The 20,672-nt window shown below is 37.0% G+C and overlaps 1 protein-coding gene across 5 annotated transcripts in view; it reads left to right on the plus strand.

Moving 5' to 3' along the window:
- Positions 1-20,672, plus strand: part of exp (expansion) — a 226,619-nt gene that overhangs the window by 92,986 nt on the left and 112,961 nt on the right. For all 5 annotated transcript variants that reach the window (XM_069505431.1, XM_034979674.2, XM_069505422.1 and 2 more), the window contains exon 2: positions 16,691-16,838. In XM_069505431.1, coding sequence (XP_069361532.1) covers positions 16,691-16,838 — 148 coding nt within the window. The remainder of the gene's footprint in view (positions 1-16,690; positions 16,839-20,672) is intronic.

Raw genomic sequence — 20,672 nt, forward strand, 5'->3', positions numbered from 1 at the left:
ACCGACCGTGTCTTTACCGCAATAACAGCGAAAACTGCTGACGCCGCGATCCGACCGTCGTCGCGGCCGTGCGTGAGCCAAAATGACCTAGTTCCGCGTTTCGTCGCGTCAGGTTTATTATAAAATAAATAATCATCGCTATACTACTTGGTTCCTGCAACTATGGCCGATATAAAAATAGAATTAAAAACGGAAAATGAGCGCTTGCTTTTTAACGCATTTACAGAAAAAAAAGCTGAAAATGAAAAACTCCAGCTTATAACTAAAAAAATGGAGCAGCAAATTTTGGAGCTCCAAAAACAAATTAAGCTCCTTTCTAATAAGGATAACAACCCAATGGATACGTCCGGATACAAAGAAAGTTCGGGTCCATCTGCTGAATATCATACGGACGAAGAGGAACTTGCGCAAGAAACAGAATGGATAAGAGTGAAGAGTAGGAAAAAAAGGAAACTAAGCACGTCACCCATTCTGTCACAGAGTAGAGAATTCGAAACGTCAAACACAGAAACGCGTAAAAATGAAAAAAAGAAAACTAAGAAAGTACCACTACCCCCGCCTATAATGGTGTCCGGTGTGGAAAACTATCAAACATTTTTTGACTTACTGTCAGGAAATCTTCCCGAAGCCTCATCAGATTTTACATTAAAAATGATGAACGCAAAGAATGTCAAAATAAACGTTACCAATGAGGACACCTACCGATCCTTGACGAAAATCTTAACTCAAAATCAATTTCTGTGGCATTCCTATGAGAATAAACAAGAAAGACCTATTCGTGTTATGGCTAAAAAATTGCCTGCCTCATGCCAGCCCAAAAGAATAATTGAAGACCTTCAAAGCAAGGGTTATAAAATAGAAAATGCAGTGAACAAACTAAGATGGCAGAATAAAGAGCCGCTTAATATGTTTACTCTAACATTTAATAATGTAGAAGATATAAATAAAATTTATGACATTAAACACATTCTAGGGTGTAAAGTTGAAATTCACCCTATCAAAACATCAAAACTGGTACCTCAGTGTAAAAAATGCCAAGCATATGGTCACACGCAGAAATACTGTGCCAGAGAGGCCAGGTGTGTAAAATGTACAGGAAAACATCTGACTCGAGACTGCACTAAGCCAGCAGAAGAAAAACCCAAATGCTTACACTGCGGTGAAGCGCACCCTGCTAACTATCGGGGTTGCATGGTTGCCAAAGAAATGCAGATCCTAAAAAATAAGAATCTTAAAAAATCATCAAAATCATCCTCATCTTATCCTCAGCGTTCATCGAAACCTGAGAAATCTACTAATTCCCATATAATTAAAACTAATGAAGACACGAACAAAAGTGAACATCAAACTTATGCTCAAAAAGTCTCTAGAAATTTGCCAAGCACAAAACTGCCCCAGGGAAATATGGAGAGCAAACTAGATGAAATTCTCAAATACATGTCCTCGTTTGACGAAAGATTGCAAAAACTTGAAAGTGGCGCTAATAAGGCTACCAATAAGCCGAAAAAATGAATAATAAGCTTAAAATATTTGCATGGAACTCAAACGGACTACTACAACATCAACAAGAGCTACAAGTAGTCCTTGATACACTAAAGATTGATATTTGTCTAATATCTGAGACACATTTTACTAAGCAATCGTTTATTAAATTTAACAGTTATAAAGTGTACCATGCCATACACCCAAATAATACAGCGAGAGGCGGCAGTGCCATCTTAATTAAAGAAAATTTGTACCATTATCAAGAATTCCAATATGAGGAACAGGAAATTCAGGCAGTAGCTGTGAAGGTCAAAACTACAAAATACGAATTTTCGGTAGTAGCTATATATAGTCCCCCAAGGCATTCAATTTCAAAAGAATATTATGTGAACTTCCTCGAGAAAATTGGACATAGATTTATTATTGGAGGTGACTTTAACGCGAAAAATACCTTTTGGGGCTCCAGATTGACTACTACAAAAGGTAGAGAACTCTTAAGTGCCATTAAAGATTTAAAATGCGATGTAATAAGTACAGGTAAGCCTACCTACTGGCCTACAGATACGATGAAAATACCAGACCTAATTGACTTTTTTATTTATAAAAACATATCAACAAAATATCTAGACATTGATGAAATGTTCGACATGAATTCAGATCATTCTCCTATTCTCTTAACGCTAAGTGACACAATCATATATAAAGAAACCTATCCTGGTCTTGTAAACAAAAATACAGACTGGGACAGCTTCAAAATGGATTTGACTAACAATATTAACTTAAATGTGCCGCTTAAAAACTCGGAACAACTGAACGAAGAAGTAAGAAAATTTGTATTAGATATTCAGCTGGCTGCTTGGAATAATACACCAAAGCTTAGGAAAAAGCCCCAAGGAGTGGTTGCTTATCCCAAAAATATCCTTGAACTCATCATTGAAAAGAGAAGGCAAAGAAAAAAGTGGCATCATTCGAGATCTCCACTTGATAAAAGGTTGCTGAATTACTTGACTAAGGCACTAAAGAAACAAATCAAAAACTTTAATGATTCGTCAACCTACAGTTATCTCCAAAGCCTCACGAGTGAAAGGAGTACCGACTATTCACTTTGGAAAGCAACTAGGAATTTAAAAAGACCATGTATGCATATTCCTCCAATTAAAGAAGAAAATGGAATGTGGGCAAGAAATAGTGAGCAAAAAGCTAAAAGATTTGCAGAACATCTCGAAAAAATATTTCATCCAAACGAAGGAGAGCACATTGATTTTTCTACGATGGAAACAAATCAAGAAAACTCTCCCATTAAACTAGTAACGCCTAAGGAAATACTCAGTATGATTAATAAACTGAACTTAAAAAAAACTCCAGGATATGATCCTATTACTACAGAAATCCTGCGAAACCTTCCAAAAAAAGGAATCGTAAAATTAACGACGCTGATTAATGCAGCATTTAGAATTAAGCACGTCCCTGATTTGTGGAAAGTTGCAGAAGTAATTATGATTGCCAAACCAGGCAAACCACCAAATGAGGTTACATCATACAGACCAATTTCTCTGCTACCAATTATCTCAAAACTTTTTGAGAAGCTACTGCTCAGCAGATTGAAACCTATATTAGATGAGAAAAATCTGATTCCTGACCATCAGTTTGGATTCAGGGAAAAGCACTCGACAATCGATCAAGTACACAGAATAACAAATATAATTGAAAGAACACTAGAAGAAAAGAAAGTCTGTTCAACCGTATTTCTTGATGTAGCACAAGCCTTTGATAAAGTCTGGCATGAAGGTCTTGTTCAGAAACTTAAAGTATTACTTCCTCAACCATTTGCAAACATATTAGAATCATATATATCTGATAGAGTATTTCGAGTGAGGCAAGAGGAAGCTTACTCCAAACTCAAGGTGATCAAAGCTGGAGTACCTCAAGGAAGCGTTCTGGGACCTGTCCTTTATCTCCTGTACACGTGTGATCTTCCACAACCCGATCACAATACCATCGCTACTTTTGCCGATGATACTGCTATCATAGCTGTGGGTAATACTCACCAGGAGGCATCGGGAAAAGTTCAAATAGCTCTAAATGAACTACATAAATGGACGAAAAAATGGAGAATAAGACTTAACGATTCCAAGTCTGCCCATATTGATTTTACTAATAAAATACCAAAATATTATCCCATTTATATTGACCAACAAAAGATACCCTATGCTAACACGGCAAAATATCTTGGAATGACTCTTGACAGTAAGCTACGCTGGAAAGCACATGTCAAGAAGAAAAAAGAAGAGCTAGAGTTACGGTACAAAAAATTGTACTGGCTCATAGGCAGAAACTCATCACTGTCAACTAAAAATAAGATACTATTATACAAACAAGTCCTAATGCCAGTGTGGACTTATGGTATCCAGTTGTGGGGCTGTACCAGAAAGACCAATTTACTAATAATTCAGCGATTCCAAAATAAAGTGCTTAGGGGTATCGTCAATGCACCCTGGTACGTCAGGAATGTAGACATTCATCGCGATCTCCAAATGGGCTTCGTGGACACAGCTATTAGCAAACACGCTAAATCCCACGAACGTAGGCTCCATGAACATGTTAACGTCGAGGCTATCCAGCTCCTCGACAACACAGACCTAATACGTAGACTTAAGAGGACTAAGCCTTTTGAGCTAGTGTAGTTATAGTGAAAGTGTAGTGCTAGTGCAAATCAAAGATCACACGAACAAAGTGAAAGCATAGTGCTAGTGCAATTTAAAGAACACAAGAACAAAGTGTCTTCCAATAAGGTATCTTAACTATAAACTAAGCTAAGTCAATGGACAGATTCTTAGGTATAAGTACGTTTATAAGTTTAGGTTAATATAATATTGCTTATTAGCCTCTTTCATAGGCTAGATTGTAATGGTAGTAAAGTACTGGTGACAGTGCTTTACGACAAAAAAAAAAAAAAAAAAAAAAAAAAGATTTTTACCCTAATGCCAGCTATAAGACTTACCTACCTGCCAGATTTCATGATTCTAGGTCAACGGGAAGTACCCTGTAGGTTTCTTGACTGACAGACAGATAGACAGACAACAAAGTGATCCTATAAGGGTTCCGTTTTTCTTTTTGAGGTACGGAACCCTAAAAATGTAAATATCGTGTTGAAATGCGGCCGTGAACTTATTACTATGACTTCATTGCTTAACTCGGTTGTGTATTAGTATAGTTTATTGTCAAAGATGTAGATTTTCTTAAAAACACGAATTGCGAAAAAAAAATTGAACAATCGTGCTCTGTATGGAAATAGAACGCGACCAATCCTTGAAAGAAATGTGCAGACATTTTTAGGGTTCCATACATACAAACGAAATAACAGAACCCTTTACAGGATCATTTGAATCTGCTGGACCGATTAAGTTGAAATTTAGTACACGTATGAGTTTCTGTGACCCAAACACGGACGTGTTACGTAAATAAATGAATTTTGAATATGGGGGTCACTTTTGGGGTGCAAATTAGAAATTTAAAAATAATAATTTGAAAACTGTAGGGTCTCAATTTTTGTATTATTAATTTCAAAATAAATAGCTTTAAGTTTATTTTTATGATAATAGATGAAAATTGACCTCATTATCTCCGAAACTACTGAACATAGATTTTTTTAATACAGTTCTTTATTTTTACCTAGATTACAGGAAAACCTATAAGATGTTATGGTCTCAAAATAACGTAAAATTCTCAATATTACGATCAAATTTACATATTCTTCGTACGGAACCCACTCCACGTGAGTTCAACTGGCACTTGTCCGTTTTTTTGCTTATAGTTTAGTTATGTACCTCATCCATGAACGATCCTCATCCATGCGATAATAACCCGTATTCTAAATGGATAATAGTCTAATATCGCATGTAAGAAAAAGTTGTAAAACATAATAGACTTGTAATTAGGATCTCAAGCACGTTGCCATTTGACTTGGAAAGCAGAACTGAAGAATGCAGTCGGACTATTTATTTTTAGTTAATTTTCGAGTGTAGTAATGTTGTAGGTACCGGGTACGTGTAACGGTAATTGTTTTAAGTACTAGTACTCAACCGCTGGAGAAACTTGCCAGGGTTAAACCACTCGAAAGCGCTGGTTAAATCCTTCAACAAGAAGGTAGCATCTGAGGTGCTGGCGCTTAACAGAAGTAATATGTGCATCCTGAGCTTTAACGGGTCACTGTGGCCTGAAAAGGCACATGTATAACCTTAAGCTCCAGGGCTCGGACATCTGCAGACTGTGCCAAGAGTCTCCCGAGACTCCGATGCACATTATCTGCTTCTGCCCTGCTCTGATGTACAAACGTAGCGTCCACCTAGGGAGACATATCATTTATCCGGAGGATGTTACTTCAATTCCAGTCAAGAAGGTGCTGCTGTATCTGGCGGCCACAGGATTTGATAAGGAAGTGTGAAGTGGAGGCAAACACAATAGATCGGAGACGGTCGCAGTGATTCAGGGATAGCAAGGACCTGTATAGCCCCAAAGAAGAAAGAAGAAGAAGAAGTACTAGTAAAAAGTCTAAGTTAACCATATTTGGAAAATACCAAACTTTTAATAGATAGATAGATAGAAATACATACTTTATTGCATACAAAACATGAGATAAACAAGACAGAAACAAAGAAACTAAAAACTAAAAAACAATTGTATTCAAAGGTGGCCTTATTGCTCAGAGCGATCTCCACCAGGCAACCTTTGCCTTTTTAATGTTTTATGCACATCACAACTGGTGATCTTTTAGTATAAGATGTGTCACAAAGAAGTGGTGACTTATTGACCTATCGTCTAAAATCATACTAGATGATGCACGCCACTTCGTCCGCGTAGATTCTGTCTAAAATCTCGTGGGAAATCTTTGATAAAATAAGCCTATTTCACTTTCCAGGTCTTTAACTATAAGTCCATGCAAAAATCTCATTGATTTACTCTGTCGCCGTGTAGTTGAAAGACAAACCAACAAACAAACACACTTTCGTATTTAGTAGGATTTATTTATATCTTGATTGAAATCTATATCTATATATAAAAGGGAAAGCTGATTGACTGACTGACTGATCTATGAACACACAGCTTAATCCACTGGATGGATTGGGCTGAAATTTAGCATGCAGATAGCTATTATGACGTAGACATCCGCTAAGAATGGATTTTTGAAAATTTAACTCCTAAGGGGGTAAAATAGGGGTTTGAAATTTGTGTAGTCCACGCGGACAAAGTCGCGAGTATAAAATAGTAATATAAAATGTAAAACTCCAGCCACGCGTCAATAGCAGTAAGATGCCTTTACGTAATTACCTGTACTCTAAAGATTATCTAACCAGACATTTTCTAATTTGAAATCGTTAAATAATCAGATTACAATGTCGATCAAGTACCCCAAAAAAACATTCCGTCCCATCATGTTTACTGTATAGAAAACCGCTTCCAATCCACGCGTCATCCTCTACACGGTGAAATGATTACATCAGACCACGTGGCCATCCTATACCCTCAGACTATAGGAAAAGATAAACAGGTGCCCATGATGTGAAATTAAATAACAATACAGATTAAGAATAAATCATTCATTAAGTATTTGCACTCACTACACTTATTTAAAAAGAGGTAAAGTTTGTAAGTTTGGCAATCTCTGAAACTAATGATCCGATTCTGATAGTGCTTAAGCTATAAATTACATTGCACGGGAGAAGTCGCGGATAAAAGCTGGTTTTCATCTTCTTTAATAATTTTGTTTTCTCAGTTATTTTGTAATAATCGTATCTTTTGTAATTCGTTTTGTTTTTTTGAGACTTTATTACAGTTTTAGAGTACAGAATCTCTTGTAAAAAAAGCTGGCAAAATATCTGTTATTATTACCTTTATATATTGTTTACCTATTTAAAAAAATATATACCTAATTTGAAACTCTTTCAATTCAATAATAACTGAATATCATTATGCATTTATTTTTAAAACTTTGCCTTAGACTGCTGCATGCAGTTAAGTTATATATTGCTGTTATATTGTAGCATGAATGCAAAGGGATGTCAATTTAATAGTCGAGATAATTTATAAAAGTACAGTTTTAGAGAAGCCAATTCCGGTACATCATAACGCTTACGTAACGCACGCTATCTGCGAGGCATGCTGGCTGTCTTCACTTTTATGAACTCGGTAAAGAACTATGTCTATATTTGTTCTGTATAGTCTTTGCGTATACCGTACGTAATTGCATGGAGCGATAAAAAGAAACCAAGAGTCCGACTGGTTCCGCTAGGTTCCTGTAATGACTGCCCGTCTAGGCTTAACGGGAAGGCGATGCGCTAAGACGATAGCGAAAGCTAACTTTGATAGCGATCGACTTGTTTATTTTTATTATGACGTGTAAAATGTAATATAACAGGTTCGTCTGCATACTCTAACACATGTACCTGACGTTGTTTAAGGTATTGTTTTGAACCTTATATGCTATAGATATACATGAAAATAGAGAAAGAATTTTTTTTCGTTCATGTTCAGAATGTCTTTCCTGCCGAAAAACACAAGAAAGTCGGTGGTTGCTCTTCTCAAATACAATAATATTATGCCATATTGTGTGAATAACTGCTGTTCCGCACATTGCTGAAGTGAGTCAAATCCACATTTTTTTATCATTTACATAATCTTCGATTGTAGGCTTAACTGGAATGCGATGTGCTTAGACGAAAGCGAAAACTAACTTTGATAGCGATCGACTTGTTTATTTTTACTATGCCACCTGATGCCATGTAAAACTTGTAATATCACAGGTTCGTTTGCATATTATATCTTGTGTAACATTGTTTAAGGTAAGTATTGATTTTATAATACATAGTTTTTCAAACGATTTTTGAAGGTGTTCCAATCATGTTCAAGTGTTCAAGGATTTTGACTGACGTAATATGTCAGTGGTAAGAAAATTCCAGGAAAATTCCACAGTTTGACACAGTTAAAGAGCATTAAAAGAGTAAGAGCTAACGCGCACCACAGTGCGGTGAGTTGCGGTGCGTTTTAAAATCCGTAAATTTGAAAATCTATGAAAATTCGGTGCGGAATTAATTTCGAAGTACGCGCGCTTCTATATAGTTCCATAGTTCACGGATTTTGCGAGGGAAAAAGGAAGGGACCGTGGTGCGCGCTAGCTCTTAAAGCATAGTTTCTTAATCTAAGGTAAAACCTGTAGTAAAACCATTGTATTGAAATGGGACATAATTGATTGGTTACAAATTACAATTTTTTCTGAAGTAGATTTTTTACGCATCAATATTAAAGCCATACGTTAGCACACGTTATCGACCCTTTCGAAACCTTCTATCGCTTACTCTCGGCTAACTCCCAAGCTTGCCTGCTATATAGGTCAGTGAGTTGCAAACAGGTTCGCCGACGTAATTACTGTAGACGAGCCTATTACTATAGCACCCACTTAGTTATTATTTAGTAATAGCTACAGTGTAGTTGATTTGTTTCCATAAGCAATGTGAAACTTTGATGTTAGGTATGTATATTAGTGAAATTTTGCTGGAAGGAGTTTAATTCAAAGACGGACAGACTCTCTCGAATGTTAAAAGGCTATTTCCGTCTCATCACAGACAGGTTCAACTTGATAACGCTTTGAGGTAATATTATACCGTAAGTAGTAGGTAGGTACATAATTATTCAATGGTATATAAGTCCCGCAAATTGCTATTGCGCTGGAACCAAGCTCATTAACATCGAAATGACGTCATTTTGACTTCAGCCAAAATAAAAATATGCCATACAGCTCGAAACTTCAGTCTAGTGCTGACGTCACTAAAATGGCGGCCACGCGAATTAGCAATTTGCAGGACTGATAAAGTAGGTAGGTAGGTATGCTTCAATTTTAGCTAGGTACGCGGGTCTGCCGCAGTCTCATCGTCCACCCTTTATTTTTTCTTACTTTTTCTTTCTTTTCACCTTTTCTTTACTAGGTAGGTATATTCTCTTGCCTATTTCAAAATAGGTAAAAATAGTTGCTATCCGCGTTTGTCTATGTACCTAGTTGCTTTCAAATTTAGATTGAGACATAAATGGGTTTTTACCATTATTTAAACTAGCCTAGAATAAGGAAGAGACCACCCGTGCAAAATCGAGGCGAGTCGGCTTTTATTTGTAAAGCTGTAATCATTTTTGTCACGTGTTCTCTTAGCGTAGACGCTTATGTTATTCTTGTAGTCGTATAGTTGAAGTATTCAGCAAATTGTAGAATTCGCGAAACACGCTCGATCAACACTCCGGTCTCCGCAAGTCAGCGCGCGTGCTGTGACTTTCAACCATTCTGCTATTCGCATTTTAGGTATTTGTCTAAGGATATCTTCTCTATATACTATTTTTTTTTTTTAATTATTACATGTATAATATTACAATAAAACTTAAAGCTAGCCTTATCTAATTACTATATAAATCATGACCGCGTGGAATGGTGCCAAGAATACTGGCTGCATTTCCGCGCTGGACAGCCAGGCTGATCCGTTGCGCAAAAAATGAGCCAGCCCTTCTGTCACCAGATGAGGCTATTAATCGCGGTGAAATGTCTCGTAAAAAATTTTTAGCACTAAGACTCCATGGCCCCAGGGTCTCCACGGCAAACGGCACAAAAATGTAACTCTCTATAAGAGAGGCATACTTGCGCCGCTTGCCGTTTTCAGCTGTTTCTGCTGCGGCTCCCTATATATAAAAATGAATCGCTGAATGTGTTGCTGATCGCAAATCTCGAGAACAGCTGAACTGATTTCGCTAATTATTTTTCTATAATATTCCTTGAAGTACCAGGATGGTTCTTACGGACAAAAAAATTAAAAAAATTGCCAAGTTCCCACGGAATTTTTAAAAACCTAATTCCACGCGGACGAGGTCGCGGGCATCAGCTAGTAATTGATATAACGTAGGTATAATATTATTATGTCTATACAGCATTTTGTATTTGTTTTGAACATTACGTAGGTATAGCAAAGTAAATAGAGTCTTACCAAAATGAATAATTAGGTAAGTATGTATTTTTTCAAACAACTTGTTTGCTCCTTGAGTTTATGAATCAATGCATTTAAGTACTTACCTACCTACGAAGGCAAGTTAAGTTTAATGAAGATATATAAAGAAGAAAATAGTACACGTGGGCATTTAATTCACAAGCTCAATATAATATTTACCTTCAATAGTTTTATTTCTTAATGGTTGTGTAAAAAGCCATAAGCCGCATATGATTTAGGTACCTTTATGACTCTAGATGATGTCTGCGAATGTCCGTATGGATTTAGGATTTTCAAAATCTCGTAATTTCCCGTGGTAATAAGTAGCCTTTGTCTCTCTCCAGCGGGCTGATTCGCTAACTCGGTGGTCACTGGTCAGCGATGAATGATAGCCACTAAGCCCATTTGACAATTATTTTTAATCAATTTTTTTTTCGAAAAGTTATTTTAATATAACTCACTGAAGCAGCAATATAGATCCAACTATTGTCAAATGAGCTCGGTGGCTATCATTCATCGTTGAACACTGAGTTGGTGAATCATCTAATTAGGAGGTTTTTGCAAAAAATCACATCGATCCGTTGCTCCGTTGCTGCGTGATTGAAGAACAAGCCAACAAAATAAATAAACACATTTTCGCATTTACAATAAGTATGTATTAACGTAGACAAAATCGCGGGCATTTATTGGTACTGCTAAGCACAAACGAAACACTTAAAGTTTTTATTCAACTAGGCAGGTAGGTATATTAATAAAAGCACAACTCACACAAGTAGCTAGCAACAATCTCACAGAATATTATGCAAATCACATAGGCGGGCAGTCGTAACAAAGCTATCTCGATCGTCATGAGATAACGGGTCGCGAGTGTCACAGGTCCTATGAACCTAACGTCTAAACTAATGTGTGCGTTTTGACGCTGTAATAAGTTCATAACTGATATTAGGTAGGTACCTATGTATTAAAAAGGATGGGTTTGGTTCATATAGCAAACTAGTTGATGCACGCGACATCGTCCGCGTGGAATTAGGTTTTTAAAAATCCCGGGGAACTCTTTTATTTTCCGGGATAAAAAGTAGCCCATGTCACTCTCCAGGTCTTTATCTATAGCCATGCAAAAATCACGTCAGTTGCGACGTAATTGAAGAACAAACCAACAAACTAACACACTTTCGCATTTATAATAAGGGTACTTATATAAGGAAAACCTGACTGACTGCCTGACTGACCTATCAACCCATAGCTTAAATGTTTAGCATACATATAGCTATTATGACGTAGACATCCACTAAGAAAGCGTTTTCGAAAATTCAACAAAAAAGGGGTTTGAAATTTGTGTAGTCCACGTGGACGAAGTCGCAAAGATATGATAGGTAAAATCACACAAAACAAAACCACGCGCATCAACATACTTAGTTGCTCATCTCATTGGATATCGGTCACATCGGACGGACGGACTGTGCGGAGACAAAGCTATCAGATCAATGCGGTAACCGGTAACAGATCGCCGCTTCGCAACGAGTCTAGCTAGAACTAGAATTAAGCCGGCTGTGAAAGTGACACTAGTGAGAAATAAAAATATCTATTGTCTAATGTCAGTGTTTCGCATCTTCGAGGAATTTTATATCCAAACACCATTATTACGGTGTGGTGGTATGTTGCGGTAATATTAATCATACCATTTTAAGTGAAAATAAGAAAGCAGGTTGTACTGAGAAAAGCCGGCAGGCAGTTGCTCTTTTTCAAATCATAAAAAGTTACAATTTTATTAAATTAACAATTCAATAGCGTGTGCAACGGAGAGCTCAGCCGGTCTCTTCAACATTAAATCTCGATCGAATAAAATACATTAAGCTTTTTTAGATGAGTTTAAGCTTGTTTATTTTCACTTCGGCTAACTTTCCGCTAATTCGACAGATTTTCTGTTTGGTAAGTCATGGGTAAATTTTTTTAATCCTAATTATTGTGTTCCTTCCAAATATTTTTGAATTCACTGGTGATGTTTTACAAGTTCCAATTCAGTAGCTCTATTCTACTAACTACTGTTATTATTCCATAATAACGGATTCTTTTAACAGGCAAACCCAATCAACTCAAATCTGCCGCCCAATGGCCCAAGCACAATCAGCGCGATACAGTTTTGTCACAGGCCACAGCCATCTCGATACTCTTTCATTGACGATGCGGTTTTGAAGATGCAAGCGAAATGTGTCATTTAGGTTGCTGAAGTTAAAAAACCGACCAAGTGCGAGTCAGGCTCGCGCAATGAGGGTTCCGCACTACAGTCGTATTTTTTCGACATTTTGCACGATAATTCAAAAACTATGATACATAAAAATAAATAAAAATCTGTGTTAGAATGCACAGGTGAAGACCTTTCATATGATACCCCACTTGATATAGTCACTCACTTCGAAAGTTGAAAATACTAATTATTAGTTCATGACCACAATTTTGTTTTTCGTGTGATCTAACCCTAAATTCACGGTTTTCAGATTTTTCCCCAAATGTCAGCTATAAGATCTACCTACCTACCAAATTTCATGATTCTAGGTCAACGGGAAGTACCCTGTAGGTTTCTTGACAGACAGACAGACAGACAGACAACAAAGTGATCCTATAAGGGTTCCGTTTTTCCTTTTGAGGTACGGAACCCTAAAAATAATTACGTAATATAAGCCCGGCAGCTATATTTCACTCAACACTTAACGCCATTCCAACAGTGTCAACAACATCGTTCAACACTACCTTATCGATACTTTCTCTGACAACACTACCCATTGTTACATTACCAGCATCTAAGATACAAACAAAGTACAATGAATGGGAGGAACTGTACGATCATTAGATAATGCCAATGCCGAATCCAATGCCACATATTGTTCGAGTCGGAAGGAAGCGTATAATGCTTTGTTAGCCCTGGTTTAAAGATGCTAGTGATGAGACGGTGTCGTTGGCGTATCAAGAGGTTATTTTTATGTAACGTTAAATAAATGGAGTCGGCACCAAAAACTGATGATACAGCTCTAAAGAGGGTCACAATCCAGCTAGGTAGGTTCAATTTCGAGAAAGAAGTTAGCTGTCGAATCCAACTCCAGCTCAGCTGAGCAGCGTTCGGAAAAATTCTAAAAGACTCAGTGCGTGTGGAAGTATCTAAAAGAGTCCTACTCCAGCAGTGGACATCTATATAAAGAGGGTGACGAGAAGCTGGATGAGGGAATGTCTATGTTCGACAGTGAATATCTATAGGCTTATATTCCACACCTTATTGCAGAACAAACAGCATCAGTAGCTATAGCAGTAATCAAAACCGGCCAATTGCGAGTCAGACTGGCGCACCAAGGGTTCCGTACTCAGGTACATATTTTTTCGTCATTTTTCACGACAAATCGAAAACTGTTATGCGTAAAAATAAATAAAAATATGTTTTAGTATGTACGGATAAAGCCGTTTCATGTGATATCCCGTTTGGTAAAGTTATCTGACTTTGAAAATTGAAAATACTAATCATTATTTGTCCATAAACACATTTTTTTTTGTGATGTAATCACAAATTCACGGTTTTCGGATTTTTTCCTTTACTTGTGCTACAAAATCCACCTACCTGCCTAACTTCATGATTTTAGGGCAACGGGAAGTACCCTATAGGTTTTCCTTACAGACACGACAGATGGACAGACAAACAACGACGTGATCCTACAAGGGTTTCTTTTTCCCTTTTGAGGTACGGGAACCCTAAAAACATTGACAAATAATTCTCATAGTGGTGATAATTCTTTTAAAGATGTTATTACGAAAACAACATTGAGAATTAAGTACAATGAAGTGTTTACTTTGAAGACAAATAAAATGTAATTAGTAAGTCGATAGATAATAGAAGATGAATGAATAGCCATGTCGAAATAGAAAAGAACTAGACAAGAGTCCCATAATTTTTATTGATAATATAAAACCGCTCAAAATGATGAATACACACATCGTATTATAGTCCTGAATTAACAAATAAGCTCGCATCAATATCACCATTACATGAATAGCGAGATCTGATGAGAGTGATGATGCGATGATGTAAGCAGAGATAAGCTATAGGTATAAATACTGATAAATGAGCCTAAATAAATAAAACGTACCAGAGTTTCACCATTTGTAAAATACCTAACTAGGTACTCAAAATGAAGGATTTTTAGATAGACTTGCCACAGTAATGGCCGAATATTGCAACAATATTATTATCTACTTAAGTACTTCAAAGCTTGTCTAAATATATAAAAGGAAAAGGTGACCGACTACCTGACTGACTGATCTATCAACGCACAGCTCAAACTACTGGACGGATCGGGCTGAAATTTGGCATGCTCCCTAAAGGGCTAAAACAGAAGTTAGAAAATTGTGTAGTTAGGAAGCTCTTAGGTAATATATAAAAAGAAAAGGTGACTGACTGATTGACTGACTGGCTGACTGACTAACTGACTGACTGATCTATCAACACACAGCTCAAACTACTGGACGGATCGGGCTGCATGCAGATAGCTATTATGACGTAGGCATCTGCTAAGAAAGGATTTTTGAAAATTCAATTAAGGGGTAAAACAGAAGTTTGAAAATTGTGTAGCTAGTAAGCTAATTAAATATAAAGTGATAGTATAATTAATATTAAATGAATTTTTGTGTATGAATAAAAGTAGACGTTGCAGTTATATTCGACCGTATATCATGGTGACAAATAGGTTATCATCAATTGAACCATTACGTGAATAGAGAGATCTGATGAGAGAGATGACGCGGCCAGGGCTATAAACGATACAAAATACAATAAAACGCCTCGCATTCACGATCGCATTGTTTCGCTTGATAATACTGTTACGTATCACGTTAATCCCGCATAGAAAGTTTGACAATTGTTTCATCTGATGATGGGAGAGTAATCACTAGTTCCGTCTCAACAAAGCGTTTATTACATAGAGTGTAATTACATCTTAAATCTATCTTTAAATAAGTACTTCTCAACATTAAATACTACTATAAATAAATTTAAATAAATTAATTGTTTATTGATCGAAAAACATAGATACAAGTAGGTACGTCTGCATAATTAAATGTACAATACGTTCATTATAATATTTTTATCCTTAGATTTTATTTAAGTAGGTATACAGAAACACTGACAGTCCCTAAGCTAGCTGTGTAAAACCTGTGTTTTAGGCGATAGCACTCTCCTTAAAATAAATAAACTGTCAGTTGTTATTCACTGGGTGCAACTGCAATTCTTCTCAGTTCATAAGTAGAATACTACAATAATATTTGGTGCATTTCGTTGGCCATGTCTTGGAGTTTATTCCGAAACCTAGATTCAATTTCTTATTTATTAATGTCTACTAAGTAGGTACCTCTGTATTTTGTACGCTCATGGGATAAAGCATGAAACTTAAAATTTCACCAGCCAGCCAGATTTTATTTTATCGACGACTAGCTTCTGCTCGCGGCTTCGCCCGCGAGGCCTACAGGAAACAAATGGCTTTTTTTTTTCAGAAACAAACATTATAACATCAGGACGCGCACCCTGAACAGCACCGAATAACACATATTATAACCTTCCAACCTCCATTTCAACCCTTTAGGGGGGGATTTTCTCATAGTCGTTTCTTAACTGACACCTAATCTCAAGAAAAAACCTACTTTCCAAATTTCAAATTAATAATAGCAATAATTAAAACATTCCCATACAAACTTTCATCCCCTATTTTACCACCCTTATGGGCGAATTTTCCAAAAATCCTGAAACACGTAAATCTTCATTTGTGACCGAGAACCCAAATACCAATTTTCATGCAAATAATTTGAAAAATGACGGACTTTCATACAAACTTCCATCCCCCATTTAACCCACTTAGGGGTATAATTTCGAAAAATCTTTTCTTACTGGATACCTGCGCTTTACAAAAAATAGACCCTCCAAATGTCTTTAGGACCAGCGGTTTAGGCTGTGCGTTGATATATATGTCAGTCAGTCAGTCAGGACTTTGAATTATATATATATAGATTGTCACTTGACCTATAAATTCCGATGAGTTAAGGACTATTTTACAGAATGGACACTAAATTATACACTTGTGTCATTAGATGACGCGCTGTGAACTTGATACCTATATTACCTATCATCATTATATATTTTTTTCTTTTTGTTTCAGCTTAGGTCCATTCGAAACGGTGACGGGGGGAGAGATGGTGTCACGGCGGCGTATACTCTCGCGGTCTCGCGATGACCTCACACAGGCCATATCCACCCAGATTGAGGAGGAAGAAGACGTCTGGTACCAGAAAGACAAACTCTATAAGGTAGGACAGATTGCATATAATAGAAAGAACTCAGGAAAAGTCTTGAGCCAGTCTAGCACTGTAGGTCAATTACGGAAAACCTGCATCAATCATTATTAAAATCGCAATTGTTGTGATTGGCTGAATTTATAGTATTCTTGTTACAACATCGCATTGTAGCCAATAGTGAGCGAGCGTCAACCAATCAAACGGGATTGCGATCGTGATATTATAGCTGTCATTATAGCGCAATCGAGCCTCAGCCTAAAGAGACGTGGAGACGCTTAGACAGAGCAAATGCATGATGGCCCGTTTGCATTGGCGGATTGGCCGCCCTAGGCCCCTTTACCTCGTAAGTAAATACGTATCAGCCGCCCCTTTCTCGGCACCCATCATATAATAGACTACTCATTACATAATGAATTTACTTTATTGCCAACTTTATCATAACATCAGTGATTTTTCATCACGATTGGCTGCCCCTAAAATCTTACCGCCCTAGGCCCGGGCCTACTGGGCCGTTTTTGTGATTTAAACATTAGAATACTTTGTGGCTGATTCCGTTGTACATCTCTTAACTAAACTAAAATGATACGTCTAAATCTATTGCTATCCATTTCATAATTTTGCCTGCAGAAAAGGATAGCATTAGATTTAGACCTGTTAGTTTAGTTTAGTTTAGAGATTGTGTACAAGGGAATCGGCCCCAATGTTATTTAAAAAAAGGATAAAACAGTAAAAAGCGCGACAGATAATATTTTTATGTTCGATAACACCTAATCAGTTTGTTACTTTCTACACATCAATCACGAGGTCGTCGAGCCGGTGTTAGTAACGTTCCGGCTGAGTTCACACCGATATTGTAATAACAGTGGTAGGTAGTAGGTACAAATAACAGGCTTAGAAGAAATCAATTGGTCTATAATAGGCACCCCCAATGTATAGAAGCGTACAAAATAGTAATTTCGAAATTAGGACGAACTTTTTTTGGGTTCCGTACCTCAAAAGGAAAAACAGAACCCTTATAGGATCATTCTGTTGTCCGTCTGTCCGTCGTGTCTGTCATGAAAACCTATAGGGTACACCAAATCATGAAATTTGGTGGGTAGGTAGGTCTTATAGCACAAGTAAAGGAATGAATCCGAAAACAGTGAATTTGTGGTGCTGGTATAGGTTTTCTTGACAGACACGACATGACGACGGAAAGAAAGACAGACGGATAGACAAACAGACAGACAACGACAACAGATATCTCAATTGTTGGAATGTTCAACAAAATAAAACTATCAAGTTTATCGAGGGTTAATCTAGTAATTCTCGACCAAAACATAACGTAGTTCCTCAATACTGAACTCTAAACTGAGAAATAAATATTGACCACAAAAATTACATTGCTCGGAAATTTTTAATTTTGGTTCACTGTATGTAATTTTGCATTACGGAGCATGATTGTGCAAGAATAACTTGTACACTCCGATTTTCAAGTTACCTTCATCATTACATTAAGACAGACGATGAAACCTATTACTTAAGTTTGAATAAATAACTAATTAGGATGCAAATTAGTTGGTACTTTGTAGTATTTTAACGTGGAATGTGCTAACTCGTAAGGCTACTTACTACCTATTGCGAAGACTTACACAATACGTATGGTCTAACATAATTGCTTATTGCTTGCCTAATTAAATAAACACTAGCTGTCAAAACGCTTTTTTGTCCACATCGATTCTTTATTGACTGTCTCAATGAACCGTGCTACAAAACTCGCTGCGCGATTGCGGTATAATGACAGCTACAATGTCACAATCGCAATCACCTCTGATTGGTTGACGCTCGCTCACTATTGGCTACAATGCATTGTTGCAACAAGAATAGCACATATTCAGCCAATCACAACAATTGAGATTGTAATAATGATTGATGCATACCGAAAACCATATTTTGATATCGATGCAGTCATTAAAATGATTGATGCAGGCGATTCGCAATCGAGCTGCTGTGCCACAGTTCACGACAGGGAACTTTTAACAAAACGTCGAGGCTCCGACGTCACTGGCAGCAGGTAGCCCTACAGTAGCCTTATTTTTCTTTGATTTTACGTCACCATAGCCTAATATTTGACACTAGTTTATGTTCGCGACTTCGTCCGCGTGGACTTTCAAACTCTTATTTCACCCCCTTAGGGTTTGAATTTTTAAACGTCCTTAGCGGATGCCTACGTCATAATAGCTATCTGCAGCCAAATTTCAGCCCGATCCGTCCAATAGTTTGAGCTGTGCGTTGATAGATCAGTCAGTCAGTTAGTCAGTCAGTCAGCTTTTCCTTTTATTTATTTAGATAATATTGTCGATTCCTGAGAGTTCCCTCACTCTAATCCACTCTGCCAGTGTCCCATAGCTGTTGTTCCGCGTACATAATATGTGTCTATTTCCTTTGTCTATGGTTGCGTTTTTGTTACCATTTCCGACTCACAGTTATTAAGGACGTGAGAATGCTTCGTGCCTTACAATGCAGTTTGAAGGTGCACCATACCTCATTTGGCTTCACCACATTCATTGGAACCAATACCAATATTAATTTTATTTTCATTAACAATACACACGCTTTAATGCTAAAGTGCGTTTTTAGTAAAGCAATACATTTTTAATGTTTTCAAAAAACATTGATATCGATTCTCTTGTAGGTACACAATCTCTAAACTAAACTAAATTAACAGGTCTAAATCTAGTGCTATCCTTTTCCGCAAGCAACATTATGAAAGGGATAGCAATAGATTTAGACGTGTCATTTTAGTTTAGTGTAGAGATTGGGTACAACGGAATTAGCCACAATCTTTGCTTTTGCAATAATTTATACACGGAGATTTCTCCCTCACTTACTAAGTCCTGTTTATCTCTTACTTGCAAAGATGGTATTTAAGTTCGTGGACTTAAAATATTATACCTTCTTTCATTATATACATATTGTATAGATTCCTTTATTTACTACTCAACAGATATGCAAGATGGTCAGATAAAGTCGCATATTTAAAGTCATGGTGACAACAACTTCGCTGTAACGAATTTACAATAGCCATCCTGCAAAATACATGATTATGATGTTTAGGTCCTTTGTTAACCTTCATAACTGATGTTTTTATAATCACATTTTAGTGAATAGGCTTATTAACATTTCCAAAATAAATATCGTTAACATCAATCATAATTATTAGGTATGTATGCCTCTCTTACCGAGAGTTACATTTTTAAATGTTGTATAGAAGCATCAAGCAGGCGTTACTTTGCGGAAGTCCATGATATACAATGAACCAAAAGCTTAATTTGCTATAATCCGCTGAAACAGGTCGAAACAGCGGTGCATTTCGCATGCTGCATGTTGCACCATACAGATTCGACCTGTTTCCGCGGATTATAGCAAATTAAGCTTCTGGTTCATTGTAGTTACTTTTTTTTCCGTTTGCCGTGCAGACCATGGGGCCATGGAGTCTTAGTGCTATTTTTTTTTACGATTAATAGCCTCTTATATATCAGCGTATAATATATCACCTGTACTATAATAACGAATCGGCCTCATTCATTGAAATTGGTCCAGTAGTTTAGCCGCTACAGTGGAATACACAAAATAGTTACAAACATACATATATACATACATACATACATACATAGATTGCTAAAATCATAACCCTTCCTTTTGGCCTTGCCGTAGTCGAATAAAAAATCAGAGATCAGGACATATATTTTAAGGAAATGTAACAGGAAACCAGCTCGCTAATTTCGTGACCAACTGCCACTTTTGACAAGCGGGTCAACTCTGACCCATTGATCGAGATCGTGACCGATCTAAACAACAATGGTG

The sequence above is a fragment of the Maniola hyperantus genome, chromosome 2, assembly GCF_902806685.2.
Source record: "Maniola hyperantus chromosome 2, iAphHyp1.2, whole genome shotgun sequence".
In the NCBI taxonomy this organism is placed as follows: Eukaryota; Metazoa; Arthropoda; class Insecta; order Lepidoptera; family Nymphalidae; genus Maniola; species Maniola hyperantus.